Source organism: Camelina sativa, chromosome 20, assembly GCF_030686135.1.
Source record: "Camelina sativa cultivar CO46 ecotype springtype chromosome 20, ASM3068613v1".
NCBI classification, from domain to species: domain Eukaryota; kingdom Viridiplantae; phylum Streptophyta; class Magnoliopsida; order Brassicales; family Brassicaceae; genus Camelina; species Camelina sativa.
In genome coordinates this window covers 253,318-277,799 of record NC_141899.1, presented here as the reverse complement: position 1 = coordinate 277,799, position 24,482 = coordinate 253,318, and the positions used below count along the sequence as shown (strand labels likewise).

At 37.7% G+C, this 24,482-nt stretch overlaps 6 protein-coding genes and 1 pseudogene across 24 annotated transcripts; 6 read left to right on the top strand and 1 right to left on the bottom strand.

Moving 5' to 3' along the window:
• The first annotated feature begins 165 nt into the window (after nucleotides 1-165).
• On the top strand, nucleotides 166-2,137 carry LOC109131124 (uncharacterized; annotated as a pseudogene).
• Nucleotides 2,138-3,294: 1,157 nt separating this feature from the next.
• Nucleotides 3,295-5,252, top strand: LOC104768315 (uncharacterized). Its single transcript, XM_019242115.2, has one exon. The coding sequence runs from the start codon at nucleotides 3,350-3,352 to the stop codon at nucleotides 5,144-5,146; it is 1,797 nt and encodes a 598-aa protein (XP_019097660.2). The 5' UTR covers nucleotides 3,295-3,349; the 3' UTR covers nucleotides 5,147-5,252.
• Nucleotides 5,253-6,444: 1,192 nt separating this feature from the next.
• LOC104768314 (vacuolar cation/proton exchanger 4) lies at nucleotides 6,445-9,681 on the top strand. The gene is made up of 12 exons (XM_010492255.2): nucleotides 6,445-6,924; nucleotides 7,028-7,095; nucleotides 7,206-7,234; nucleotides 7,533-7,729; nucleotides 7,834-8,055; nucleotides 8,170-8,346; nucleotides 8,438-8,554; nucleotides 8,640-8,693; nucleotides 8,888-9,004; nucleotides 9,115-9,202; nucleotides 9,282-9,322; nucleotides 9,514-9,681. The coding sequence occupies exons 1-11, from the start codon at nucleotides 6,640-6,642 to the stop codon at nucleotides 9,320-9,322; spliced, it is 1,395 nt and encodes a 464-aa protein (XP_010490557.2). The 5' UTR covers nucleotides 6,445-6,639; the 3' UTR covers nucleotides 9,514-9,681.
• Nucleotides 9,682-10,117: 436 nt separating this feature from the next.
• Nucleotides 10,118-12,679, top strand: LOC104768312 (thylakoid ADP,ATP carrier protein, chloroplastic). The gene is made up of 10 exons (XM_010492250.3): nucleotides 10,118-10,705; nucleotides 10,975-11,031; nucleotides 11,128-11,190; nucleotides 11,283-11,339; nucleotides 11,439-11,522; nucleotides 11,603-11,671; nucleotides 11,754-11,866; nucleotides 11,941-12,110; nucleotides 12,195-12,273; nucleotides 12,370-12,679. The coding sequence occupies exons 1-10, from the start codon at nucleotides 10,271-10,273 to the stop codon at nucleotides 12,491-12,493; spliced, it is 1,251 nt and encodes a 416-aa protein (XP_010490552.1). The 5' UTR covers nucleotides 10,118-10,270; the 3' UTR covers nucleotides 12,494-12,679.
• Nucleotides 12,680-12,762: 83 nt separating this feature from the next.
• LOC104768310 (protein root UVB sensitive 5) lies at nucleotides 12,763-17,211 on the top strand. Of its 19 annotated transcripts, none has more exons than XR_015593453.1 (16): nucleotides 12,763-13,088; nucleotides 13,194-13,256; nucleotides 13,363-13,523; nucleotides 13,667-13,767; nucleotides 13,883-13,972; nucleotides 14,059-14,105; nucleotides 14,186-14,264; nucleotides 14,354-14,426; nucleotides 14,557-14,646; nucleotides 14,748-14,807; nucleotides 14,927-15,040; nucleotides 15,137-15,197; nucleotides 15,270-15,388; nucleotides 15,525-15,617; nucleotides 16,181-16,483; nucleotides 16,980-17,211. XR_015593453.1 is itself a non-coding variant. In XM_087505880.1 (15 exons), the coding sequence occupies exons 7-15, from the start codon at nucleotides 14,233-14,235 to the stop codon at nucleotides 16,424-16,426; spliced, it is 888 nt and encodes a 295-aa protein (XP_087362006.1). In that variant the 5' UTR covers nucleotides 12,763-13,088; nucleotides 13,194-13,256; nucleotides 13,363-13,523; nucleotides 13,667-13,767; nucleotides 13,883-13,972; nucleotides 14,059-14,105; nucleotides 14,186-14,232; the 3' UTR covers nucleotides 16,427-16,663. The 19 variants fall into 19 exon arrangements, 2 of the variants coding, with proteins under 2 accessions (XP_087362006.1, XP_087362005.1); XR_015593451.1 differs by having other exon boundaries at nucleotides 12,780-13,088; nucleotides 13,902-13,972; nucleotides 14,748-14,787; XR_015593448.1 differs by having other exon boundaries at nucleotides 12,780-13,088; nucleotides 13,902-13,972.
• A 319-nt stretch (nucleotides 17,212-17,530) lies between these two features.
• LOC104768309 (E3 ubiquitin-protein ligase AIRP2) lies at nucleotides 17,531-20,015 on the top strand. The gene is made up of 5 exons (XM_087505881.1): nucleotides 17,531-18,252; nucleotides 18,810-18,960; nucleotides 19,049-19,115; nucleotides 19,226-19,460; nucleotides 19,553-20,015. Exons 1-5 carry the CDS (start codon nucleotides 18,188-18,190, stop codon nucleotides 19,761-19,763), a joined length of 729 nt encoding a protein of 242 aa, XP_087362007.1. The 5' UTR covers nucleotides 17,531-18,187; the 3' UTR covers nucleotides 19,764-20,015.
• A 1,264-nt stretch (nucleotides 20,016-21,279) lies between these two features.
• LOC109125230 (L-type lectin-domain containing receptor kinase VI.2) lies at nucleotides 21,280-23,849 on the bottom strand. The gene has a single exon (XM_087506602.1). The coding sequence runs from the start codon at nucleotides 23,533-23,535 to the stop codon at nucleotides 21,418-21,420; it is 2,118 nt and encodes a 705-aa protein (XP_087362728.1). The 5' UTR covers nucleotides 23,536-23,849; the 3' UTR covers nucleotides 21,280-21,417.
• Nucleotides 23,850-24,482: the final 633 nt, after the last annotated feature.

The following is a 24,482-nucleotide window of genomic DNA, read 5'->3' as shown; positions in this document are numbered from 1 at the left end:
CATAAAGAATCGCATTCTTGCTTTTGCGGTGAGAAAGTTTGTAATGAAAATAAACTGTGATTACTTGGCGTGATACATTATCTTTGTATACATGAAAGTCTTGGTCAGTGTGTATATATGTAGTCTGTAGCTTAAAATTAAAAAGGAAAAAGTAAAGACTTACAAGTCTTGAATCTGTTGGTAAACCCATGGATCATCTTGACCACGCTGATCATTCCTATCGACTCTTATGCCCAAACGAACGATATGAAAAAGAGAAAGATGGCAAAGTGATAACAATCAGTGGGAAAATCCATCACATAATGAATAGTTCATATTTCATTTCTGAGGCTGAAGAAGAAAAGTCCGATGCAAATCTCCACTCGCTTCTTTGCAAAAACAGAAAAGAAAGTTTAGAAGTGCACGCAACAGATAGGTGCTGTGCTTGTGGGCAAAAACTATTAGGTGAAACCTATTACGTCTGCAGCTATTGCGGCCTAATCTACCACAACGAATGTGTTGAGTCTCCTTCCGTGTTCCATTCCTCTGATCATCCAAAACATCCTCTTCAACTTGTCTCGATTCCCGGCATGTTTTTCTTTGAACATGATAAACGATGTTTTTCTTGTAGACATCGCCATTGCGAGCTATTTTACTACTGCTCTATTTGCGATTTCTCACTCCATCCAGTCTGCGAGAAGTCCAACATCCCTAACTGTAGACAGTCCAAAAAGGCATAAGCATACCCTCCATTACTTTCCCAGGAACTCCGGTCTGGTTTGCGATGTCTGTGCGTTGGTGGACGGTTCCGATTACTCATATGTATGTCTCCTATGCGATTTCTTTGTCCACAAACGATGTCTCGACTTACCATTTGTCATAAAGGTATCTCGCCACGATCATCGTCTCGCTTTTACTCCTACTCTTCCTTACAAAGAGCCGACGAAGACGACTGGTTGTGGAGTTTGTCATGCGACGATAAACGAGAATTACGGAGGATACTCTTGCACCAAGGAGGGATGCGTTTATGCACTGCATTCCAGATGTGCCATGCAAAGCGATGTGTGTGACCGGAAAGAACTTGAAGGAGAGCCTGAAGAAGTATATCAAGACACTAAAATGTTTGAGGAGAAAGGCGATGGGGTTATAGAGCATCGGAGTCATCCGCTTCATCTATTGCGACTTGAAAATATATCCCACCATGAAAGCAAGCCTTGTCAAGCGTGCAGACTTCCTTGGAATTATAATTACGGGCACGGCCATGATGTATATCGATGTTTGCAATGTGATGATTTCATTTTACATAAATCATGTGCATATCTTCCTCGTGTTATCCAATTTATGCTACACGTTCATCCATTGACTCTAGAACTCAGTTATACCACAACCGGGTTCCGATGTGTGAAATGTCGTCGTTACTCATCCGGTTTCGCATTTGTATGTCATGATCTTCAAGGGTGGTGTGAATATTATTGGGTGGTAGACACACTTTGTGCTTCTATATGTGAGCCGTTCCATCACCACTCTCATTCACATCCCTTGTTCGTCACCTGCGGTGAACACGAAACCAAAACATGTTCCATCTGTCAATCATCAGAGGAACAACCTTTAAACTGTGTGAAATGCGATTTTGTTTTGTGCTTTCGTTGTGCCACTCTTCCACATAAAGCGAGATACGAACATGATGAGCATTTGCTGACTTTTTCTTACCAAGAAGATGCAAGTGATCATGATGAGCTTTATGGGTGCGAAATATGCGAGGAAGATATAAACCCAAAGAATGGGTTATATGCATGCAATGAGTGTGGAGTCACACTCCACAGCGAATGTTTACTAGGGAGAGATCCGTATGTCACGCCTGGATCATATTGGACGGGTGTTCTTCCCAACACTCATTCAACTCGGCCTATATGTAAAACATGCAAAAGACGTTGTCCTTACAAAATAAGGATAAATTCATCTAGCACAGGCGGCCCATACTGCTCTGTTGATTGCCTTGAAACTGATCGTCGCGTGGGAAGAGGCTTCTTTTATTTATAGGTTGAGCTGTATGCATGTATCAAGAATAGGATGGTATCAGAATCATTTCATGTTTTTATTTATTTAGAATTTGTCCGTAATGGATAAACAGCGTTCATGTAACAATTATTGGAAAAAAGAAAAGAAAAAAACCGTTATTGAGTTTACAAAACACCAAATGTAACACAATTTCATCTAAATTTGTGTTTGTCGATTTTCTTTTAAAAAAACTTTTTTAGTGTAAAAGCGCACGTTAAATATATTTATTTTTGACAATTCTAGAATTCTGTGTGTAAACTAAAACTGAGTTGAATTTTGATATTAAACACGTACGTATTTCTACAAACTTTTGGTATTTGTGGAAGAAGAAGGAAAAAACATTGCATTATGGGGTTTTTTAAAATTGCTCCATGTAGCCGAAAGGTAATAACAATAATGCTACAAGAAACTAAAATATAATGGTTTCGCTTTGCAAACGTAATTTTTTTAAGATGTCACATAGATATACAAAATTAATAATTCGGTAATTGTGTGGCTGATTGTTTGTTATCAAAGACATATGTAAAATTCAAAAATCACTTTTAGTTTAAGAAATTTCGATACAACTTTGATACAGACATCAAATAGTTTAAGAAATTTCGAGGGAGTTTCGCAAGATAAAGACATAAATTCATGTTTTAATTTGTTTGAGAACGTAAAGACGACTAGCTAATACAACTTTGATGAGTCAAGCGTACATAACTCCAATTTTTTGGTGTGTTTTCACTTAATTATTCGACGGTCATCGATATGTAATTTGTTTAATTCTACGAGACAGTAATGCTACACTCTATATTTTATTAGTAAAACACACATAGGAAGTATATTAGGTTGCGAAGAGGCTGGCCTGGAGGTGAAGCATCTCGGAAACCGAGTTTATTGCATCAAGCTTAGAGAAAACAACCTCTGAACAATATAGGTTGACAAACTCATGAATCTTCCACCTCTAAACTACCGTTGTGTTTGTTTCTCTAGCAGCTCATGTCGATTTGCTTTTTGGGTCAAATGAGATACCGTTACAGGGATGCCAAATCATCATTCCTCAGCTGTTGTGGCTTCTCGCTTAAAGATCAGTTGAAATTAAGAGGGAGAATTAATGACCAGTTAGTTAAGAAAAGAACATAGAATATATACTAAGCTTTTTCTTTTAAAAATGGGGCATAAAGAAAAGAACATAAATTGTGATACTTGCCGTGATACAAACTTGAAATGAAATGAACATATAAACCCTATAGCTTTAGCCAATTGTCTGTCACAACTTAACATTAAATCTAAAGAAAAAAGACGTCAAGTCTTAAATCTTCTGTAACCAATGGATCCTCTTGAGTACGCTTCTTCCTATCGTCTCTTATGCCCTGTAGAACGATTTGAAAAAGATAAAAATGGCCAAGTGACAACAATTAGTGGGAAAATCCATCACATAATCAAGAGTTCCTATTTCATTTCTGATGCTGAAGACGATAAGTCCAATCATCATCACTCCATGCTTCTTCGCAACAAAACAGAAGGTGAAGAGGACAACGTAACATATTATTGTTGGGTTTGTCAGATAGAGATGATAGGTAAAACCTATTATTTCTGCAGCTATTGCAGAAATCAATACCACAAAGAATGTGTTAGGTCTCCTTCCGAGTTCCATTCCTCTGATCATCCAAAACATCCTCTTCAACTTCTCTGGCTTCCCGAACCTTCCAGACAACATCAAACACAATGTTCTTCTTGTAGAAGGGCCCATAACGAGCTATTTTACTATTGCTCTCTTTGCGATTTTTCACTCCATCCATCCTGTGCGGAGAAACCAACATCACTTACTATAAACAATCCGAAAAGGCATAAGCATACCCTTCATTACTTCCCAAGGATGTCCACTTTGATTTGCGATGTTTGTGGGTTGGATGGCGATCACGGTTACTTATATATATGTCTCCTATGTGATTTCATTGTCCATAAACGATGTGTCGACTTACCATATGTCATAAAGGTATCTCGTCACGATCATCGCCTCACTTTTACTTGTAATCTTCCTTACAAAGACCCGACTGATTGTGGAGTTTGTCATGCAAAGATAAAACAAAATTACGGAGAATACTCTTGCATGAAGGAGGGATGCGTTTATGCTGTGCATTCTAGATGTGCCATGCAAAGTGATGTGTGTGACGGGAAAGAACTTGAAGGGGAGCCTGAAATAACATATGAAAAATCTGAAATGTTTGAGGATAAAGGGGATGGGATTATACAACATCCCACTCATCCGGGTCATCAATTGAGACTTGAAAAGAAAATTCACAATGAAAGCAAGCATTGTCAAGCGTGCAGACTTCCTTGTTATGATGATGCTGATTGTGGTGGTAATGTGTATCGATGTTTGCAATGTGATGATTTCATTTTACATGAATCATGTGCATATATTCCTCGTGTTAAACAATTTATGCTACATGTTCATCCATTGATTCTAGAACTCAGTTACACCGCAAGTTGGTTTCGATGTTGGCAATGTCAACGATACTCATGCGGCTTCGCATATGCATGTGGTATTCAAGAGAGGTGTAACTATATGGTGTTAGATACACTTTGTGCTTCTATATCTGAGCCGTTCCATCATCACTCTCACCCACATCTCTTGTTCGTTACCTCTACTCAATACGATAGTAAAATATGTTCCATCTGTCAATCATGGGAGGTACAACCTTTGAACTGTGTGAAATGCGATTTTGTTTTGTGTTTTCGTTGTGCCACTCTTCCACATACAGCAAGGTACCAGCATGACGAGCATTTGCTTTATTTCTCTTACGAAGAAGATGCAAAAGATGAGCTTTATGGGTGCGAAGTATGCGAGGAAGATATAGATCCAAGGAAAGGGTTATATGCATGCAATGAGTGTGGTGTCACACTCCACATCGACTGTTTACTAGGAAGAGATCCGTATATGAAGGCTGGACAAACTCGCACAGTAAACTGGGACAAAACAACGGTCCATGTTCTTCCCAACACTTATTCAACTCGACCTATATGCAAAACTTGCCGAAGACGTTGTCCTTACAAAATAAAGATAATATCATCTCACGTAGACGACCCGTTCTGCTCTTTTGATTGCTATAAAGGACAGTGATCAGGTATGTTGTTCCCAAATTAGACCGACGTAGTGTAACAGTTTTATATTTGCGTATGTATGGAATAAATTTTTAGTGTATGGTATAGATTTATTTTTTGACAAATACAGAATTTAAAATAAATCAAAACCGAGTTGAATTTTTGATTTGGTCCGGTCTAGAGTGTCTTTATAAACGTTTTCCTACAACTTTGATGGTATTTTTCGGATGTCACATATAAAATTCAATTATATTAAGGCTACTTATTGATACAGACATCAAATAGTTTTAGAAATTTCGAGGGAGTTTCGCAAGATAAAGACATAAATTCATATAATAATTAGTTTATAGAAGATGATTCGTAAATTTCGTGGGGGAATAACACACGTAAAGACTAATGCAACTTATTTAGATGAGTCAACCGCACATAACTCCAATTTTTTTGGTGTGTTTTCACTTTTATGACCGTTATCGAGATGTGTGATTTGTTTAATCTATGAGGATCGATGCATGTAAATTAATCCCCTACGTAAACTCTTCATTTCATTAATTAGTATAACACATAGGGAAATTTATAAAAAGTATTCATCAAGTCACACAAAAATTGAGTCCAACATGTGCAAGGAGACACACAAAAATTCCAAATCATTTATATATATAGTTGCAACTTGCGCGGGATTGAAGCCATTCATTTCTTCTTCTTATATGTATAGTAGTTCTCATTGTAGAAAGGTAAAAATCCGTAGAGATCATTGTATTCATGAGTAATGTATCTATACTACATTGACATTCAGAGCTGGACTTGAACACATGTTTTTGAAACATTTCAATGGGACCCCACTTTGAAGGGCCCCCACTTATATATGAATGAAAAAAAAATTGATGAAAATCTTTAATAGAAACAAGAAAAAAATGGTAATATTTTTTAAAAAAATTGAAGTTTTTGTTAGTTTTTTTTAAAAATTTAGCAATATGTTTTTAATACAAGATTTTTTTTATTAAATGATATATATTTACTTTGTAGGTTTTGATATTATGAAAGTATAAATGTCATTTTACCTAGAAAAATTGTCATTTTACCTAGAAAAATTGTCATTTTACCAAAAAAAAGTGCAACTTTTTCTTAATTTGTATAGGGCCCCCAATTTCATTGGTCTGTCTCTGAATACATTGGGTGAATATATCCAAATATACAAGAGATATACATTGTGAAGATCTAAACCTATCTTATAAAGATTTATGTATATCTTTATCTAACACTTATATGTATTTTTATAAAATGATATATTGACATAAATGATAAACACAAACATTGACCAAAAATGTAAAAAATAATATACAAAGACGTCAACAACAACAAAAAAGGATATAGAAAGAAACGTTCGTTCACACGCGTTCTGTTTTTAATTTTAATACAAATATAAATACAAAACCGAGAAAAAAAAAAAAAAAAACAGATTCAAAGGGAAAAACGTAAAAAGGTGCTTTTGACCAGAGAGAGTCAACGAATAAAATGTCTTGGATCAGTACGGAATCGTCTACGAATTTGTCTCTGTTAGAGAATGGCGGAGGAAGTGCTAAACCGACGGCAGAGACGTCGAGGCGTGTGCGGAGAACGGTGTCTGCGTCGTCGATGATAAGGAAGAGATCGGATCTGAAGCTGATCTCGAGAGTTCGTTGGGAGTTTCTGAGACTAATCTTGACGAATCTTCAAGAAGTTCTTCTCGGTACCAAACTGTTCATTCTCTTCCCAGCCGTTCCTCTCGCCGTTGTTGCTCACCGTTATGGATGTCCACGTGTAAGTTTTTCCAACTTTTTACAAACCATAACAAATAAACATTAACCGGAATTTTATAAACCAAACATTAACTTCATTCATGTAACCAAAACCAAAAAAACAGGCGTGGGTGTTTGCGTTGAGCTTGCTGGGATTGACACCTTTGGCCGAACGTATCAGTTTCCTCACGGAGTAATAATAATTATTCTTCTTTTTTCATTCTACTAAATAACGTTTTTTATTTTAAAATTAATAATTATCTACAATTTTTTTTTTTTTTTTTTTTTTTAATTCTTAATCAGGCAAATTGCTTTCCATACCGGTCCAACAGGTGATCATTTAAAATTTCGTTGACTATTATCTTATTTGAATCGAACCGGCCTGGTTATCCAGCACAAAACCGAAGTTAAATGAATGCCTTTTGTGGTGCATTGTCAAACGTACGGTAGATTTAAAATCTTTTAGAGTGCACTGATCTCTTGAGATTATCCTGGATTTGATGACAGTATTGACATGCAAGCTAAATATATGAAAAGGAAATTGGAATGTAGTGTGAAAGTTTTTTTTTGTGTGTGTGTTTTCTCCCACTTATATGACAATTTTGTGAATTAATTTATGAATGAATGAAGTTGGGGGATTAATGAACGCGACTTGTGGGAACGCCACGGAGATGATAATAGCGATTCTAGCGGTTGGACAAAGAAAGATGAGAATAGTGAAACTCTCACTTCTTGGCTCTATTCTCTCCAATCTTCTCTTCGTCTTAGGAACTTCCCTTTTCCTTGGTGGTCTCTCTAATCTCCATAAACACCAATCATTCGATTCAGTACGTTCAAAACTTACTCTCTTTCAAATTAATTACTCCGATCCTTAAATATATACATGTATCATCTTATCATATGCATGTTTCGTAATTGTTTACAAGAACAGAGACAGGGAGAAATGAATAGCATGTTGTTGTATCTGGCGCTCTTGTGTCAAACACTACCAATGATAATGAGATTCACAATGCAAGCTGAAGACGATGGATCAGCTGTTGTTGTGTTGTCGAGAGTAAGCAGCTTCGTTATGCTCGTTGCTTACTTGGCTTTCCTCATCTTTCACCTCTTCTCTTCTCATCTCTCTCCTCCTCCTCCTCCTCCTCTTCCTCAGGTTCTCTCTCTCACACACTGACACTCTCTCTTATACTACTCTTCAATCATATATCTTGTGCAGTTGTGCTGCTTCTTATAAATTATATATGTGCGTCGGTTAATTATATAAAAGAGGGAAGAAGAAGAAGAAGAAGAAGAAGAAGAAGAAGAGGACGTGTATGACGATGACGTGAGAAACAAGGAAGAAGAAGAAGAAGCCGTTATTGGAATGTGGAGTGCGATTTTTTGGCTTATTATAATGACACTTCTCGTTGCTTTGCTCTCCGAATACCTTGTCTCCACTATCCAGGTCTGTTAATGTAGTATTTTCTTGAATACTTAAATTCGATTGATTCCAATTTAAGTTAACTTAAAACAAAGTATAAATATGAAATGGACAGGACGCAGCAGACTCGTGGGGATTATCAGTGGGATTCATAGGAATAATATTGTTACCAATTGTTGGTAATGCAGCTGAGCATGCTGGAGCTGTCATCTTCGCCTTCCGTAACAAACTCGTATGTTTTACTTCGTTTCTTCCCTAATATATTACATCATATTAGTAAATTCATTAACATTCACATCAACCCTCTTTATCATTAGGATATAACTCTTGGAATTGCTCTCGGGTCTGCAACGCAAATTGCTTTGTTCGTGGTAGGCAAATCGATTTAACACGTTTTTTTATATATACTTCACTGAGTTTACAAACTTGGCTCAATTATCAAGTTAACTTGGCTCAATTATCAAGTTTATAGGATTTCTTTCATAAACTTGTACTAATACTAAGAAAATATTTCATTATGGTTCACTTTTCTTACAACAATATCTAATTTCAAATTTGAATGTAGGTACCAGTGACAGTGTTAGTGGCATGGACAATGGGAATAGAAATGGACCTTAACTTCAACCTCCTTGAGACCGCTTGTCTTGCCTTGTCCATTATCGTTACTTCCTTAATATTGCAGGTGCAATTTCATTTTTGTACGCATTAAAAATATAGTATATACACTGTGAATCTTGAATATATAGTTTTATTAATATATATATATATATATATTTATTATATGATAAATAGGATGGGACGTCGCACTATATGAAAGGCTTGGTTCTTCTCTTGTGTTATGTTGTCATTGCGGCCTGCTTCTTTGTCTCTAACTACTCAAGTAAGTTTCTCTTCTCATTACTTACTGTTCGGTATGAATTACTCACTATGATATTGACTTTGTGTTTTCTCGATTGCAGCCGAAACCAATACAACTAATCATAGATTGACGACAAGCTAGGTAAGCTATATATGTTTAATTAAATATATCAAATACTTCATGCCACATTTCAATGATATACGAATAGTTCTCAATGTGAAAATAGTAATAATATACGAATGCTTAAACCAACTTCTAGAATGTTAAATCATTTTCAGATTCTCAGACTACTTAATTCTATATTGTGATATATGGTTCATATATTTTTGCAGGTAACTCGACGACTATTGTTTTGTCTTTTTTTTTTTTTTTTTTTTTTTTTTTTTTTTTTTAAGTGTATTGTTTATTAATTTTACTACATATTTAGTTCTTGAATTTACATTGTGTAAGTAAATTTTTTTTTTTTTACGGAATGTATATTTATAAATCATTTTTATCAACGATACGATTCCATAGAGATCTCTATAGTTAAGGTAAACGTATAACAACTTTTGCACCACGATATATGTAGTTTGATATCTGTTGGTTTCACGTGAGATATATATTATGGTATGAATGTACATATTGTCAGCAATTTTTTCATAAAAGTTGGAATCTGTTTTTTTTTTTTTTTTTTTTTTTTTTTTTTTTTTTTTTTAAATTACAAATCTAAATGCCGTTTCATGGGAAACATATCAGAAGATTCAAAAGCGTTCAACGCTATTTATCATTTTCGTAAAATCTGAAAATTTAATTACACGGGACTCACCGTTACTTATGGCCGGAAGTTATATTTTTCTTAATGGTCTATATTCCAACTTCCCAAGTCTCGGAAAAGCCCAACTGAGCCCACTAATTTGACTAGAACTTTTGTTTGGATCCCATTATTAAAAATATATAACTGTTTAATTTACAGGAATGCCATCACCGGTGACAATTTATACAACTTTTGTTGCAACAAAAACAAATAAAAAAATCTCAATATTCCTCTCAGGCGAGAGATTTTAAAGAAGCCCAGAAAAATAAGATAATCCTAAAATTTGATCCGCCATGGGAGAAGAGAAGTCTCTACTTCAATTCCGTAGTGTTCCTTCACTCAGGACCTCTGATTTTGCACTCACCGACGAACCTTCATGGAGCCTCGGGAACAACGTGTCATCAAATCGCCGGACGGTGAACAAAAGAAGCGGTGGTGGCGGTTTTACCAATTTCGCCTCCTTATCTGTAGCGACTAGGAGAGATCGGAAGGAATCTCAGTTTAACGGTGGGAATGACGGCGGAGGCGGAGCATTCGCGTCGGTTTCGGTGGTGATTCGCAAGGAGGAGGATGAGTTCGCGCCTAGTTCGGCTCAGCTCTTGAAAAATCCGGTCGCTTTACTGTCATTCGTACCGAAAGACGCCGCACTGTTCTTCGCCGGAGCGTTCGCCGGAGCCGCCGCGAAGTCGGTGACGGCACCGCTTGACCGAATAAAGCTCCTAATGCAGGTAAGATTAACAGACCTCTCTTCTCTCATTCTCAACAACTTTAAGGTTTTCTCGCACGTGTCTTTTCTTTTTTTTACTCCTCGTGTCTTTTTAAAAAAAATGGTGGACTTGGTGAGCACATCAATACGCTGTCGTTTTGCACTAGTTGTTGATGTTACATGGATGATTCTATGGAGTATGAGTGATTGTGTTCTTTGTTAACAGACTTGCAGTAATGTCTTATTGATTCTTACAATCCAATAGTAAATTCTTGTTGATTTAATTTATAGACACACGGTGTTCGAGCTGGACAACAAAGTGCTAAGAAGGCTATTGGTTTCATTGAGGTTATATACTTAATCATGTCATGTTAAGAGGACTGTTTGTTCTTAATTATTGTAAAATGTTGTTGATTTGGTTTTTGCTTGGAATTGCTGCTGCAGGCGATTACTCTTATTGGAAAAGAAGAAGGTCTTAAAGGTTACTGGAAAGGAAATTTACCTCAGGTACTAACAATTTCTTGGACTCTTTTTGAAATAAAAAGGTGTGTAAATTTAGTATAGTTTGATTGCACATAATCTTAGTCTGAATTTTCCAGGTGATAAGGATCGTGCCTTATAGCGCAGTCCAGTTGTTTGCTTATGAAACATACAAGGTAATCTAATCTTTTTCCATATCTGACTTTGGTTGTATGAAAGTTTTAGAAATACAACTCTGTTTTCTGAACATTTTTTTCCCTTTTTGTGTTTCTTAGAAACTCTTTAGGGGAAAAGACGGTCAATTGACTGTTCTCGGAAGGCTCGGTGCTGGTGCTTGTGCTGGCATGACGTCTACTCTGGTAACTAACGTTGTTTTATAGGCCTGAATGAGTTTGTCTAAACTTAATAATGCCTTATAGAATCTATCTTCTTTATTCAGATTACATACCCTTTAGATGTGCTGAGATTGAGGTTAGCTGTTGAACCAGGTTATCGAACCATGTCCCAGGTATGATCATCGCATCATATCACACACCAACTGTATGTTCCACAAATTCATCACAAGTTTAAAAGGGACATGTCATATTTAGGTTGCCTTGAACATGCTGCGGGAGGAAGGACTTGCATCATTCTATAAAGGTCTCGGTCCTTCGCTTTTAAGTATAGCTCCTTACATTGCCATCAACTTCTGCGTCTTTGATCTGTAAGTCTGCTAACAGTTAAAACATTACCCCTGGAGATTTACTAGATTGTTAACATGTTCGATATCTCCTGCAGGGTAAAGAAATCTCTGCCAGAGAAGTATCAACAAAAGACGCAATCATCTTTGTTAACAGCAGTAGTCGCTGCTGCTATTGCAACTGGTACTTGCTATCCATTAGATACCATAAGAAGACAGATGCAATTGAAGGGTACTCCATATAAATCAGTATTAGACGCTTTCTCAGGTAGAGGAATATGTTTTGATTCTTTCCTTCCATAATGGTAGTTTCTGGTGACTTACCTTTTTTATCCTCAAAACTGGTGTGCAGGTATCGTTGCGTGTGAAGGAGTTATTGGCTTGTACCGTGGCTTCGTTCCCAATGCACTCAAAAGCATGCCAAACAGCAGGTAGTTAAGTTACTGTTTTGTTATAAAAACCAGCTTTTTTGTTTTCTTCTTGTTTCAGCACTAATAATTTTGGAATCATCTGTCGTGTTGTTTCAGTATTAAGCTTACTACATTCGACATCGTCAAGAAACTCATTGCAGCGAGTGAGAAGGAGTTCCAAAGAATCGCGGATGATAACAGGAAGAAAGCGAGTCCTAACACAACAGATGAACAAACCTGAAACCCTGATTTTGGATTTCTGGAAGGTCATATTTTCCACAGTAATCTTATGACCTTTGTTAGTGTGTGTTTTGTATTTCTTAATGTAATAAGTTGTATTCCTCCTCCTAATTCATAATGTTCCTAGAGCTTAAAGAGTGTGTGTTACAGTTTATGGTAAGGTAATAAAATGTCTGTTTGTGTCCGATTTAACCGGTTTGTGTCCGAGTATATAAAAACGCTGTCGTTTTAACGCTGTCGTTTTAACGCTGTCGTTACTCTTAAAAATTTAAAACGACAGCGTTTTTACCGGAATCGGGTCATCTATTTGGCGGTGGTTGCAGACGAGGAAGGTGAGGAGATTAGCAGTTCAAAGAGCAGCTGTCGACGACGTGTCTTGTTTAGGCTACTTGACTCCGGCGAACTCCGAACCCTAAAACCTAGCTCCAAAATATAATTTTCTTCATGTACTGTACTTTGCGATTTCCCTTGCCTCTTCACATTCCCCGAACTCGAACAAAGGCGTCTTGTAAGCCGAAACGACGCCGTGTGGAGCACTTGCGATGCTGTGTTCAGCCTAGTCTTCGTGAAGATGACGAAGAGGCCGATGATAGGAGGTGAATGAATCGTCTTTATTCAACTTCTTCCTGGTTTGATGGAATGGGATTTTGATTATTCTGTAATGATTGATTGTAATGTAATGATGATAACTTGGTTCTTAGTGTTGGAGCTCAAGGACGAGTTTCGATTGTGGTAGAGAGATACGGAAACGGCACTTCAAAAAGGTGAGTTTCAGGTTCTTTGATCTAATCTTGTTGCCTGAGCGAGGATTCATCTGCTACAAGTCTTTACCTGTGTTTGAACATACCACTTCTTCTTGTTCTTCTGCAGATATTTGCTAGATGATGATGATGATTCCCCTTTACAAGGCTTTCTCGAGGAGCGTGAAACTAAGCCTGATAACAAATCTCAGAGCTCAAATTCCTCAGAAACCAACACGCTTTGGCTTCCAGATGTTGTTAAGGATTTTGTTTTTCCCACAGGCTTTCCTGGTTGGTACTTTTTAGCTCTTTAAAGTCCAACGTAATCTTTCATTCTTTTCCTTGTTTGGGATCTCAGAATGCCAAACTTGTAGAGGTTTTGTAGAATACTATTTATGGGTCAGTGAGTTAATCTCGTAAATCACATTGTGCAGGGTCTGTTTCAGATGATTACTTGGACTACATGTTGTGGCAGTTCCCTACCAATGTTACCGGGTGGATTTGTAATGTATTAGTCACTTCAAGTCTTCTCAAGGTATGTCCAGAAACTTTTAGTATATTGCCTTCTCTTGTCCTTGCTACAAACTGCTCAAGGTCTTCTTATGCTTGGAAATGTTCTAAAAATGGATGTTTGCAATTTTTTTAAATAGTTATCATGCAACTATTCAGGCGGTTGGCGTTGGCTCTTTCTCAGGAACTTCTGCTGCCGCTACTGCTGCTGCTTCCGCTGCAGCCATCAGGTTTACTTTGAATGCAAATTTAGTTTGTCTGTTGCTACAGAATTTTGTTTCTATAGTTTTTTCAAACCGATCTGTTGTCTCTTCAGATGGGTGTCCAAGGATGGAATTGGAGCTCTTGGTCGTCTTCTTATTGGTAGGGAAACCATGGGAAGATTAATAAATGTTCATGGAGTTATCTTAGAACCTCTAGAGTAAGAAGAGTATGTTTTCCAGGTGGACGTTTTGGTAGCCTTTTTGACGATGATCCCAAGCAATGGCGCATGTATGCAGATTTTATTGGCAGTACTGGAAGGTTTGTTGTAGATGACTAAAAGTCTTGTTGATCAATATTTTGGTTTAAACTACGTATAGCATCAAATTGGTTTTTGTTTTGTTATGCAGTTTCTTTGATCTGGCTACACAACTATATCCAACCCAGTTCCTACTGCTGGCATCCACGGGAAATCTAGCCAAGGTATTCCTTATTGCAGTTTCCTTTTTCCTGCCAGCTGCAAATCCTTGATTCATATAGATTTTATTAAGGATTCGCGTCAGCTAAGCTTTAAATGACAGAGTGCACATACTTAGTTTTTAATTCGAAATAGGCTGTGGCTAGAGGATTGAGAGACCCTTCCTTCAGGGTGATTCAGAATCACTTTGCCATCTCAGGGAATCTTGGAGAGGTAGCAGCCAAGGTATGCTTGTCATGTATGTGTAATCAAAACCCAAATACGAGAATTGAGTAGTTATGGGCCACTCTATTACCAGAGTCTCTAATTTGTGTACAACGTCTCAGGAAGAAGTGTGGGAAGTTGCTGCTCAGCTAATTGGTCTTGGTATCGGCATTTTGATCATTGTATTTTTCTATTTTATTGGGTCATTTCCTCAAAATCTATTCATTATTTAGAGGTTCCACTGGATCTCGGATAAATCATTTTCGTGGTTTCATATTGTATACTTATAATCTTGATGCAGGACACGCCAGGCCTTGTAAAGTCATTTCCCTTTGTGTCACTTACATGGACGAGCATAAGACTTGTTCATCTCTGGCTACGCTACCAGTCACTTGCAGTCCTGCGATTTAACACAGTAAGAGTTTTAAACTGTATTTTTTTACAATCCCTAATTCCCAGCATGAGAATACTCAGATAAGTGAAAGTACTTTTTGAATTGAAATATTGCCAGGTAAATCTCAAGCGTGCTCGTATGCTAGTTGAATCTCATGTTGTACATTCCATCGTACCAGGTAAGAATGTTTCTCCCTTTTTCCAGCATATATTCAACCTCCAAGTAAGACCCATCTTCTACTAATTTACAGGATATGTTGACTGCAACAAGCGAGAAAACATTTTGTTGTGGCAGAGATTCATGAAACCTCGGATCATCTTTGGTGTATCTCTTGAGGAAGTATCTGGTCTGGAAAAGTCTGTTTCTAAGGTAATATTTACCTTTCGTTTTACCTGTATCCATCTGTAATTTTGAGAGAATAATCTTAAGTTTATTTTATTTATATATATTTTCGGATATAGTTCAATTTGTTAATCCAACTTCTTGGAAACCTTTATTTGTTCAGGTGAAAGCACTCCTTAAAATATACACAGAGGAGAAATATATTCTTACGTTGAATGGGTTCAACACGAATACCGAGTTTTATGTATCCTTTAAGGTATGTGTGTGTGGCCTTATAAAATGACTTATCAGCACTTGCATCTATCGCCTCAATCATGTGACCCATTCTTGTTCTTGCATTGTGGAAAAAAATTCAGATTGAGTCATGATTTAGTTAGCGATTAGTTGATGAGAGTCTTAAGACTCATTCGTCTTTAACTAATTAAGCATATCAAGTGTGGATGATTGCATATTGAAAGAGATCATAGAGCTGATATACAGTCTAATCATTTGAATAAGCTACTTGAGAAAAGACAAATACGAGGCAGGGAGTTGGTTCTCAGAATTATTGGCTTAATCGAGAGGAAAATGGTTATTCACCTTGTTGAAGAGTACTCTCGGTTGGTTATCGTTCGGGCTAGAGTCTATCTTGTAGTCTCTTATAATCTCTGGACCCATCCTTTACGTTTTTCATTTCTCGTTTTAAAACTATGTTACTTTACATAACTTCTTGGTTTCTTTCTCGTATTGCTTTGTCGAGTAAAGCAAATCATATATATATCGTGAGTTTACGCATTGTTTTTGCCTTTTAGTTCATGGATGTGAAACTAATTAATGCAGGTGAATGCCACAAGCAGAGACGTGTTGAGATGTCTTTGGCAGGCATATTGGTTAGAGGAGAACATGGAAGGAGGCTTAAAAGACAAGGATAGTGTGTACCAGTGGCTGAAGCAAAGCTTGTCGGAGATGGACAACAAGTTTGATGATTTCTTGTTCAAGTTGGATACTGGTGGATGGAATCTACGTGAATCTAACTTGAAGATTCCAAACAAAGTCCTCATCGAGCACGAATCTATCCCTCTCTAACATTTGATTGTTCGATTCTTTCAGACTCATCACGGAATCTCTTTGAACAACACTGAGGTAAATAATACCAAATCCTGTCAATTTGAAAATCTATTAATATATTAGGCGTCTATTGTAGGTAATTAGTAGAATAACATTTGTTTGGTACAGCTAATATAGTTAGGATATATCAGGCTGTGTATGGCAACTTGTATTGTTATGACCTGATCCATATAAAAGTAAGAGTAAAAAAACAAACGGGTATAATATCTAATAAGCTAGTGTGGATAGCAAAAAGACAAATGGTGAGGTTTTTTTAAGGCAAATGATAGTGATTATGATTCCTCCTTTGTTTGTACTTGAGTCGTCACCATTATTGTGCTTGCGTTTAGTTTAGAACTAAGAGGTGGCCTGCCCGAGTTTAAAAACAAAAAGACAACAACAACATTTTATAAATTGATTTGTATATTTACAATAGAACCAAAAAACATGCGTTTATCAGCTATTATAATCTATGTATAATAATAATAATATATCAAATTGTAACCTAATTTGTTTATTTTATTTTCTATAGAAAAAAATACTCTACGGATTCAATTTGTAGTGGAGTTATCTAACATACTAGAGCAAACTAAAGGTAAATTTACTATATTTGTGTGTGACAAGAGAAAAGCGAAATCGCTTTCGCTTTATTTGTGTCTTCATTACCATTGTTTGAATTAGCGGTGTTTTTGAGTCATTATCGCAAATTCAATTTGGTTTCCCTAATAATGATAAGCAATCAATCATGTTGTCACGAACATAAACTATTATTGTTTGATTCCCTTGCCCCTCACGGCCTCACCCATATTATTCATTCATTCATTCATTCATTGTAAAAGCACACGTATTCTGAAAAAAAACGAAATTATTAGTATAAGCCAAAAAAAAACTACATATGGTCTTGGGAGATCCAAGCATGCAAAGTAGTAGTACATTCTATAAGTCATCGATTTCAGGATAAACTAGGGTCGACTTTATTTTACCGTATGGAAATAGAGACACGTACATCAAAGGGAGCTAGTGTTTGGACTTTGGACATACAGACCGCTAATGTATAGGCCACGTGTCGAGATTTCCAGCGGCAGCCAAAACACACGTCGGTCAGATACTTCTAGCCCTCTTCTCACCACGAATGAAGCCCACTTCCCACACTCACCGCCGCCTATAGCAGCGACACACACACGTCCTGTCACCGGCATGTCACTGTCACCTCATTAATTTTCAGTGTACTGTAAATAAATAATATTATCCTATACTTGTTAGGTGGGATCCCAACGGGAGGGCTTTCTGGTAATTTACGTTACTACTTTGTAGAAGCTTATTTTTTTTTTGTAGTAGTAGTAGTAGTAGTAGGAGAAGTGTTGCCGTTCCTTCTCGAACAAAAGCAACAAAAAAAAAATAAGAGCTTTAGACGACGCTCCTCCTCTCCTCCTTTTGTATATATTTTTGATATTTATTACTTACGTGTGCTCTACGCGAATATCTCTCTCTCTCTCTCTCTCTCTCTCTCTCTCTCTCCTTCTCTTGTTCCTGTCGCTACCTTGTGGTTGAGTAAAAAAAAAATCTCATAAACCCCCCCCCCCCCCCCCCATGGAAATGGGAGAGAGTATCATCAACTCGAGTTGTTAGGGTTTGCGATATTTTTGAGGTTTGTGTCGGTGAGATCTCCAGATATTGAAAAAAAAAAAAAAAAAAAAAGGGTTCTCTAGGGATAGGTTTTTGTTTTCTCTCACTCAGAAAATGCGAAAATCGTTCAAGGATTCACTCAAGGCTCTTGAAGCTGATATCCAGTTCGCCAACACCCTGTAAGTATATATATCTATCTTCCTCTCTGTCTTATCTTTTCTTTTCTTCTGGTTTTATATATTCGCATGTTTCGATGTTTTGGTAAAACTTTGATCTTCTTAGTCCGGAGTGGTCAATTGTTTCGGAAACTTGTGTGTTATGTATGATTTTTTTGGTCTCTTCCGATTCAGTTAGATCAGATTGTTTACGCACTTTCGAGTTCTGTCCAAGTTTCTCAGAGTTTTTGATACTTGTGAATCTGAATCTCTGTTGTCTGCTGATGTCATAATGAAATTTTGAGACTTTGCGTTTACGCGAGAGCTCCCTTGGCTTAGTCTCATACGCCACCTCTTCTTTTTGCTCAGATCACAATCTATACTAGTCAATTCTTTTTCCTTTTGGTCATAAATTCTGATTCTATCCTAAGTTGACTTGTTTTGTTGGATTAAGCTGGTGAAGTAACATGTTCTCATGTTGCGTACTAATCTCCTCATTCATTTTTTTTTTTTAAAACAAGATTGTAGGGAATCAAAACATAATTTATTGAAAGAAAAAACATGATTTTTTTTGTATGAAGGGCATCAGAGTATCCAGAGGAGTATGATGGTGGGTGCGTGCAGATGAGATTATCTTACAGCCCCGCGGCTCATCTCTTTCTCTTCCTTCTTCAGTGGACGGATTGTCATTTCGCTGGCGCTCTTGGATTGCTTAGGATCCTTATTTATAAGGTGGTTTGATTTTTGCTGCTGTTTCATTATTGGATATTAATCCTCTGTTCTTGTCTCTCTGATATGGTGATTCTCTGTTTTTTTGTAGGCATATGTTGATGGGAAAACCACAATGTCGCTACATGAACGCAAAGCTAGCATCAGAGAATTCTATGGTAATTTTTTTTACCAAATTGGCGCATTAGTGTCTCTTAAGCTATATAAGCATGTCAGATTAGTCCACCTGATGTTTTTCTTCTGACTAGCAATGGATGTTGATGAGCAGATGTGTTGTTTCCTTCGCTATTGCAACTTCACGGAGGGATAACCGATGTAGAAGAAAGGAAACAGAAGGAGATATGCGACAAAAGATACCGGAAAAAGGACAGAACAGACAAAGGGAAGATGTCAGAGATCGACTTGGAGAGGGAAGAAGAGTGTGGCATTTGCTTGGAGGTTCGGAATAAAGTTGTTCTTCCTACTTGCAATCACTCCATGTGTATAAACTGCTACAGAAACTGGTATAGTTAGCTTGCTCTTAGTTTATTTCACACACACTCAATCATCAGCCTTCGTTAGAAGTTAAAGAATCCATTTGTGTTGTTTGAAACAGGCGTGCACGGTCACAGTCGTGCCCGTTCTGTCGAGGCAGCTTGAAAAGGGTGAATTCTGGTGATCTATGGATTTACACTTCGAGCAAAGAGATTGCGGATATACCAGCGATTTACAAGGAGAATCTGAAGAGGTTGTTCATATACATTGACAAGTTGCCTCTCGTTGCTTCTGATCCAAATCTAGTCTCTTATGCTCCTCTTGCTCGCTGAACAGTTCACTCTCTCTCTCTCTCTCTATTTTTTTTCTAGTTATGCACATAGCAATATTACATCATCTCTTTGTGCCCCCCACTTTGTATATAACAACATTTTATGTGTTTTCTCTCTCTCTCTGTGCCTTAAGTTATTTTTTATTTAGCTCTCTACAGTCTCTGGTTTGGATTTTGTGTATAAACAAACCACCTTTGGTTATCGACATTGATAGATCTCAATATCACACATTTGTTGATTGGGTCTGCTTAATCACACTGTTTGATCAGGTTATGAGATATAGCAACCGATTGGTTTTTCAATCCAACCGATTTGGTCCAACGTTGTTTTGGAATAATTTAATTTGGGACTGGTTTGATTGATTAAACCGAAAACCGGTTAGTTGCAGCAAATTTTAATGGGAGTGAAGATGGTATCACAGTTGCACGTGGCGTCTTTTAATTGGTTACTAGCTTAGTTGACCCAATCAGATTATAGCATCATCTAGATTCTATTGCCAAGTGGATTTGTAACATCATCAGATAACACAGAATATAATAGATAAGCTTAATATATTTTTTCACCGTCAGATGGATTTGTGAACCGATCCAACGGCCATGATTGTTGATCCAAGATAGCTCGGCTCCAGAAACCACAAAAAGAATTACATGCATCTTTCTATAATCATGGATCAAGAAACAGAGTGGTCTTCTCTCTATCTTCCTGAAATCACAAAACGATATCGCTGGAGATGGCCGCCACTTCGACCGCTGCTGCCTCCATCATGGGTACTCGTAACTCGAGTAGCTCCCCGGTATCTATTCCGGATCGGGTCGGTTTACAGAATCGAGTGTGGGCTTTTGCTTGTTTGGTTTATTTAGTTATTTGGCCCATTAGATTATAGTGGCCTTTCCCGAAAATACTAAAAAACCTACTCGTTATAAAATATTAAAATAAAATCAACTGGCCACCAATAGCTAATGTTATGTCGCACGAGATTCATTAGCACAGGTTAAATTGGTTAATGGTTCTGTTATTGTTAAAGATAGACACAATCGCACAACTAAAGATAGACACATCACAGAAAAGATAGACCGTACAGAAAGATAGACACAATCACACAACTAAAGTCGCCAAAAAAAAAAAAAAAAAAATAGTCACAAACTCGCACCGCGTGGGGATTTGGTTGAATGAACATTGTGAAGTCGCATTGAAAATTTGAAAAAGGTGTATCGTATGTATTCGTATCCCTTGTCACTGTTGCGTAATTAGGGAGGTCGTTGAATTATTGTTTGTTTTGTAGTTTAGATTGGATTACGACACACGTATCAAACAGTTTCAATGTCTTCAAATTATAGTAGGCAGACTCAAATTGAATTGATTGTAACATACTATATCCCCAAAATAAATATCCCTCGAGGAGGAGGGTCGTCTCAATTAATAAAGATATATAGTATTAAATTATTAATGAATTGAATATAAAGGAACTGGTTGGTTGGTTCAACGATCAAAATTGACATGCCGCATAATCCGGATAAAAAAAAAACAGAACCGGTGTCTTTTTACTAAATTGCTAAACCAGTGATAAATGATAATCACTTATCCTAAAAATTTGATAATACTTGTATTTGTTTTAATTAAAAAAAGGAAAATTACAATGCGCCGCGCCGCCGCCCTATCCACTGCCACTGATACGAGAAATTGAAGAAACTCTGGTGGCGAAGGAAGAAGAAGAAGAAGCGACAGAGCTCGACGAAACAAATCCCACAAACTTGGATCCGAATTCGTTTCTTGAAGGATTAGAATATCCCCAATCATCCTCAATCTCAGGAACATTCTCATCTCCGTTTAGATACCTAAGTACCATCCTCATCGACGGCCGAGACTCCGGGTTTTGATGGCAACACAGCAATCCGACGGCCAGAGCAAGCTTTGCTTCTCCCCCATCGTAACCAGATCCAAGCCTCGGATCGATTACACTTAGAATCTCACCGTTCGCGTGCATCTCCATAACCCAATCGACCAAGAAGAAGCTACCTGAATCAGTTGGTTTTCTCCCTGTGACGATCTCTAACAGCAAAACGCCAAACGCGAAAACATCAGACGCGGTTGATGGTTTGCCGTTTCGGGATAGCTCCGGCGCCAGGTACCCAATGGTTCCAACTAACGCTGTCGTTTGCGATGATATCGTTCCGCGTTCGTAGAGCCTCGCCAGTCCAAAATCACCCAATCTAGGGTTCATGCTTGAGTCAATCAGCACATTGCTTGGCTTCACGTCTCTGTGAATCACAATCTTCTGCCATTCTTCGTGAAGATACAACAAACCAGACGCGATTCCTTTGGTGATTTGAAAACGCACGTTCCACGACAATACAGCACCGCTTCGTCTCGGTACCGTGTAGAGCAAGGAGTCCAAGCTTCCGTTAGGAATATAATCGTAAATTAGCAACAGATCGGTTTTGTGTTTGCACCATCCTTGAAGATTCACGAGATTCTTATGCCTTAGTCTCCCCAAGCTCTCGATCTCTGCGACGAATTCTCGAACACCTTGCATGCTACTTGGGATTATCTTCTTCACAGCGATGGGATCTGAGTTTGGGAGCTTTCCTTTGAAAACGGTTCCGAATCCTCCGGTTCCGATGATCCTATTCTCCTTGAATCCATCAGTGGCTACGTAGAGATCTCTGTATCTCAATCTGCGTGGATGATCGATTTCCCAGTCTTCTAGCATTTCTTCTTGTCCCAATCTCTTCTTGTACATGGCGAAGAAGAAGAGTAACACAAGCATGACCATCATAACGGCTGATAAAGCCACGATCAGAACGATGACTTGAGAATTGAAACCTTTCTTCTTCGCCGTATTCGGCGGCGGAGGAGGAAGCTCCGAGAGGTTAAGCACGTCTGCCATTGGACGATCTCCGCCGCCACCGCTTGAGAAACTCCAACCCATGACGTAGTGAGCACTCGACTGGTCTCTCCCCGTCGCTGCCGTGAATCCCACGTACATTTCTTGTTGCACAATCTCCAACAGTTTTGGAACGTGTCGAGAGATCAAAGGCTTTGTGGGTTTAAACCCCAATCTCGCCGGATAAACCGTGACGTTTAGCGTTTGTGATGGTCCGTCGTACTCCAGAAGTGCTTGAATCGGGTTGCCACTCTCGAGCTGGAAATCTTCTTTCTTGTTAGGATCGTCATTGTTGTAATACACGACCGGCTCTTGGATGTCTGAAGTACGACTGTTGTAGTTCAGACCTATGTCGTTTCCTATTCTGTCTGTGTTGTCGTCTCTGGATCCTTGCACGGTGTCGAACTCCACTGCGAAGACGTGATTCCTAGGATCCTTATCGTTCTCTTTGTTGAGAACTCCCAAGTATCCTGCGGATCCAGCATTGGGACGATAAGGCGTTGGAGATAGTGTGAATGTGAATCCGAAGCCTTTGTTGCTTGGGCTTGAAGGGATTATGACAAAGACGAAAGAAGTGCTGAAGGAACGAACCATGACGTTTGTGGAACTTCTTGTACTAGTCTCCAGCAATCTCACCGGTTTGTGGTAGAAAGCTGTACCGGTAACGTTTGACTTTCGGTCAGTGAGTCTCAACAGACCGTTGGGTTTGATCATCGCGGCTCCTTCCATCTGAATCTCTGATTGGTTTCCGCTAAAACCTCGGAAAGTAAACTCTGTTGTTGTTGTTGTTGTTGTTGTTGTTGTTCTCTGAGCTCGAACATGGACGCTGAAAAACACGAAAAGCTTCAACAAGGATGAGACTGAGACCATGGATCTTTGAGTGCCCATGGGTGAGAGCGAAATAAATAATTAGATAAGGAGAGATACTCTTTGTTGAAATTTTTAGTTTAGAGATTTTCTTTTATGGACATGGGACCTTTGGTTTTTTCTTACAGATTCGGTGATTGAGATGAAAAAAATATCTAATATAAGGAGTCAACGAAGAAGAAAATTATACCCAAAAAAAAAAAGGAATCTTCTTCTTCGTTTCGGCTTAATGTTCACATCATCGTATACTGAAAATATGTGGCACATAATGTTTTAGTGAAATATTAAACAAAGAAAAGAATGAGTAATTTCTTGTCTACAAATAATGAATTGCAACCAATATGCTTTGTTGCTTGAACTTGTGTATAAAAAGAGGTCCAACGTAACCATCACGCTGACTTTGACTAATTCCACGCTGACTTTAACTTCCTCAATTATTATATCTTTCTTTTGGGACAAGAAAACGATGACTACCTAAAATAGTCTTTATCTTATGGACTTGGACGTTTATGTTTAAACCTTCTAAGAGATAATAATAATGTGCAATGTTCAACCGGTATAAGTGTATATCACCCACTTATAACTTTCTGAAATTACGATTTCTTTCGAGATCTGGTGAGTTCCAAATCTCTCTATTTTGATTTGAATTTGTCAACACATTGTGCTGGTTTCGGTTTTGTCCATTTGTTTGTTACTTGTTTGATATTCCAAATGACATAAGACTAATTTCGACTCTCGTTTGAAAATCTGAGATACCTTTAATTATTGTATATAAGATTGTTTATAATCTGGATAAAAAAATTAAACGAATATACAGAACAAAACAAAAATATGTCATTTTTCACAAGGATAACATGATGTAACATTGCGATGTCAATATATTAATTATTGAATACTTTATGTATCATAGCTTTGCGTCATGGTAACTTGTAACAACCAAAGTATTATAACAGAAATAGACAACCCAA

Bases quoted from the DNA above. Each gene is read 5' to 3' on its own strand.
- LOC104768315 (XM_019242115.2), top strand. From the start codon at position 3,350: ATGGATCCTCTTGAGTACGCTTCTTCCTATCGTCTCTTATGCCCTGTA.
- LOC104768309 (XM_087505881.1), top strand. From the start codon at position 18,188: ATGCGAAAATCGTTCAAGGATTCACTCAAGGCTCTTGAAGCTGATATC. The intron at 19,116-19,225 runs GTAATTTTTTTT...GTTGATGAGCAG, and splicing joins TAGCATCAGAGAATTCTATG to ATGTGTTGTTTCCTTCGCTA. The intron at 19,461-19,552 runs GTATAGTTAGCT...TGTTTGAAACAG, and splicing joins ATAAACTGCTACAGAAACTG to GCGTGCACGGTCACAGTCGT.
- LOC104768314 (XM_010492255.2), top strand. From the start codon at position 6,640: ATGTCTTGGATCAGTACGGAATCGTCTACGAATTTGTCTCTGTTAGAG. The intron at 9,005-9,114 runs GTGCAATTTCAT...TATGATAAATAG, and splicing joins TTACTTCCTTAATATTGCAG to GATGGGACGTCGCACTATAT. The intron at 9,203-9,281 runs GTAAGTTTCTCT...TCTCGATTGCAG, and splicing joins CTTTGTCTCTAACTACTCAA to CCGAAACCAATACAACTAAT.
- LOC104768310 (XM_087505879.1), top strand. From the start codon at position 12,937: ATGTACTGTACTTTGCGATTTCCCTTGCCTCTTCACATTCCCCGAACT. The intron at 13,089-13,193 runs GTGAATGAATCG...CTTGGTTCTTAG, and splicing joins GAAGAGGCCGATGATAGGAG to TGTTGGAGCTCAAGGACGAG. The intron at 15,389-15,524 runs GTAATATTTACC...TTATTTGTTCAG, and splicing joins TGGAAAAGTCTGTTTCTAAG to GTGAAAGCACTCCTTAAAAT.
- LOC104768312 (XM_010492250.3), top strand. From the start codon at position 10,271: ATGGGAGAAGAGAAGTCTCTACTTCAATTCCGTAGTGTTCCTTCACTC. The intron at 11,523-11,602 runs GTAACTAACGTT...TTCTTTATTCAG, and splicing joins CTGGCATGACGTCTACTCTG to ATTACATACCCTTTAGATGT. The intron at 11,867-11,940 runs GTAAGTCTGCTA...TATCTCCTGCAG, and splicing joins AACTTCTGCGTCTTTGATCT to GGTAAAGAAATCTCTGCCAG.
- LOC109125230 (XM_087506602.1), bottom strand. From the start codon at position 23,535: ATGGGCACTCAAAGATCCATGGTCTCAGTCTCATCCTTGTTGAAGCTT.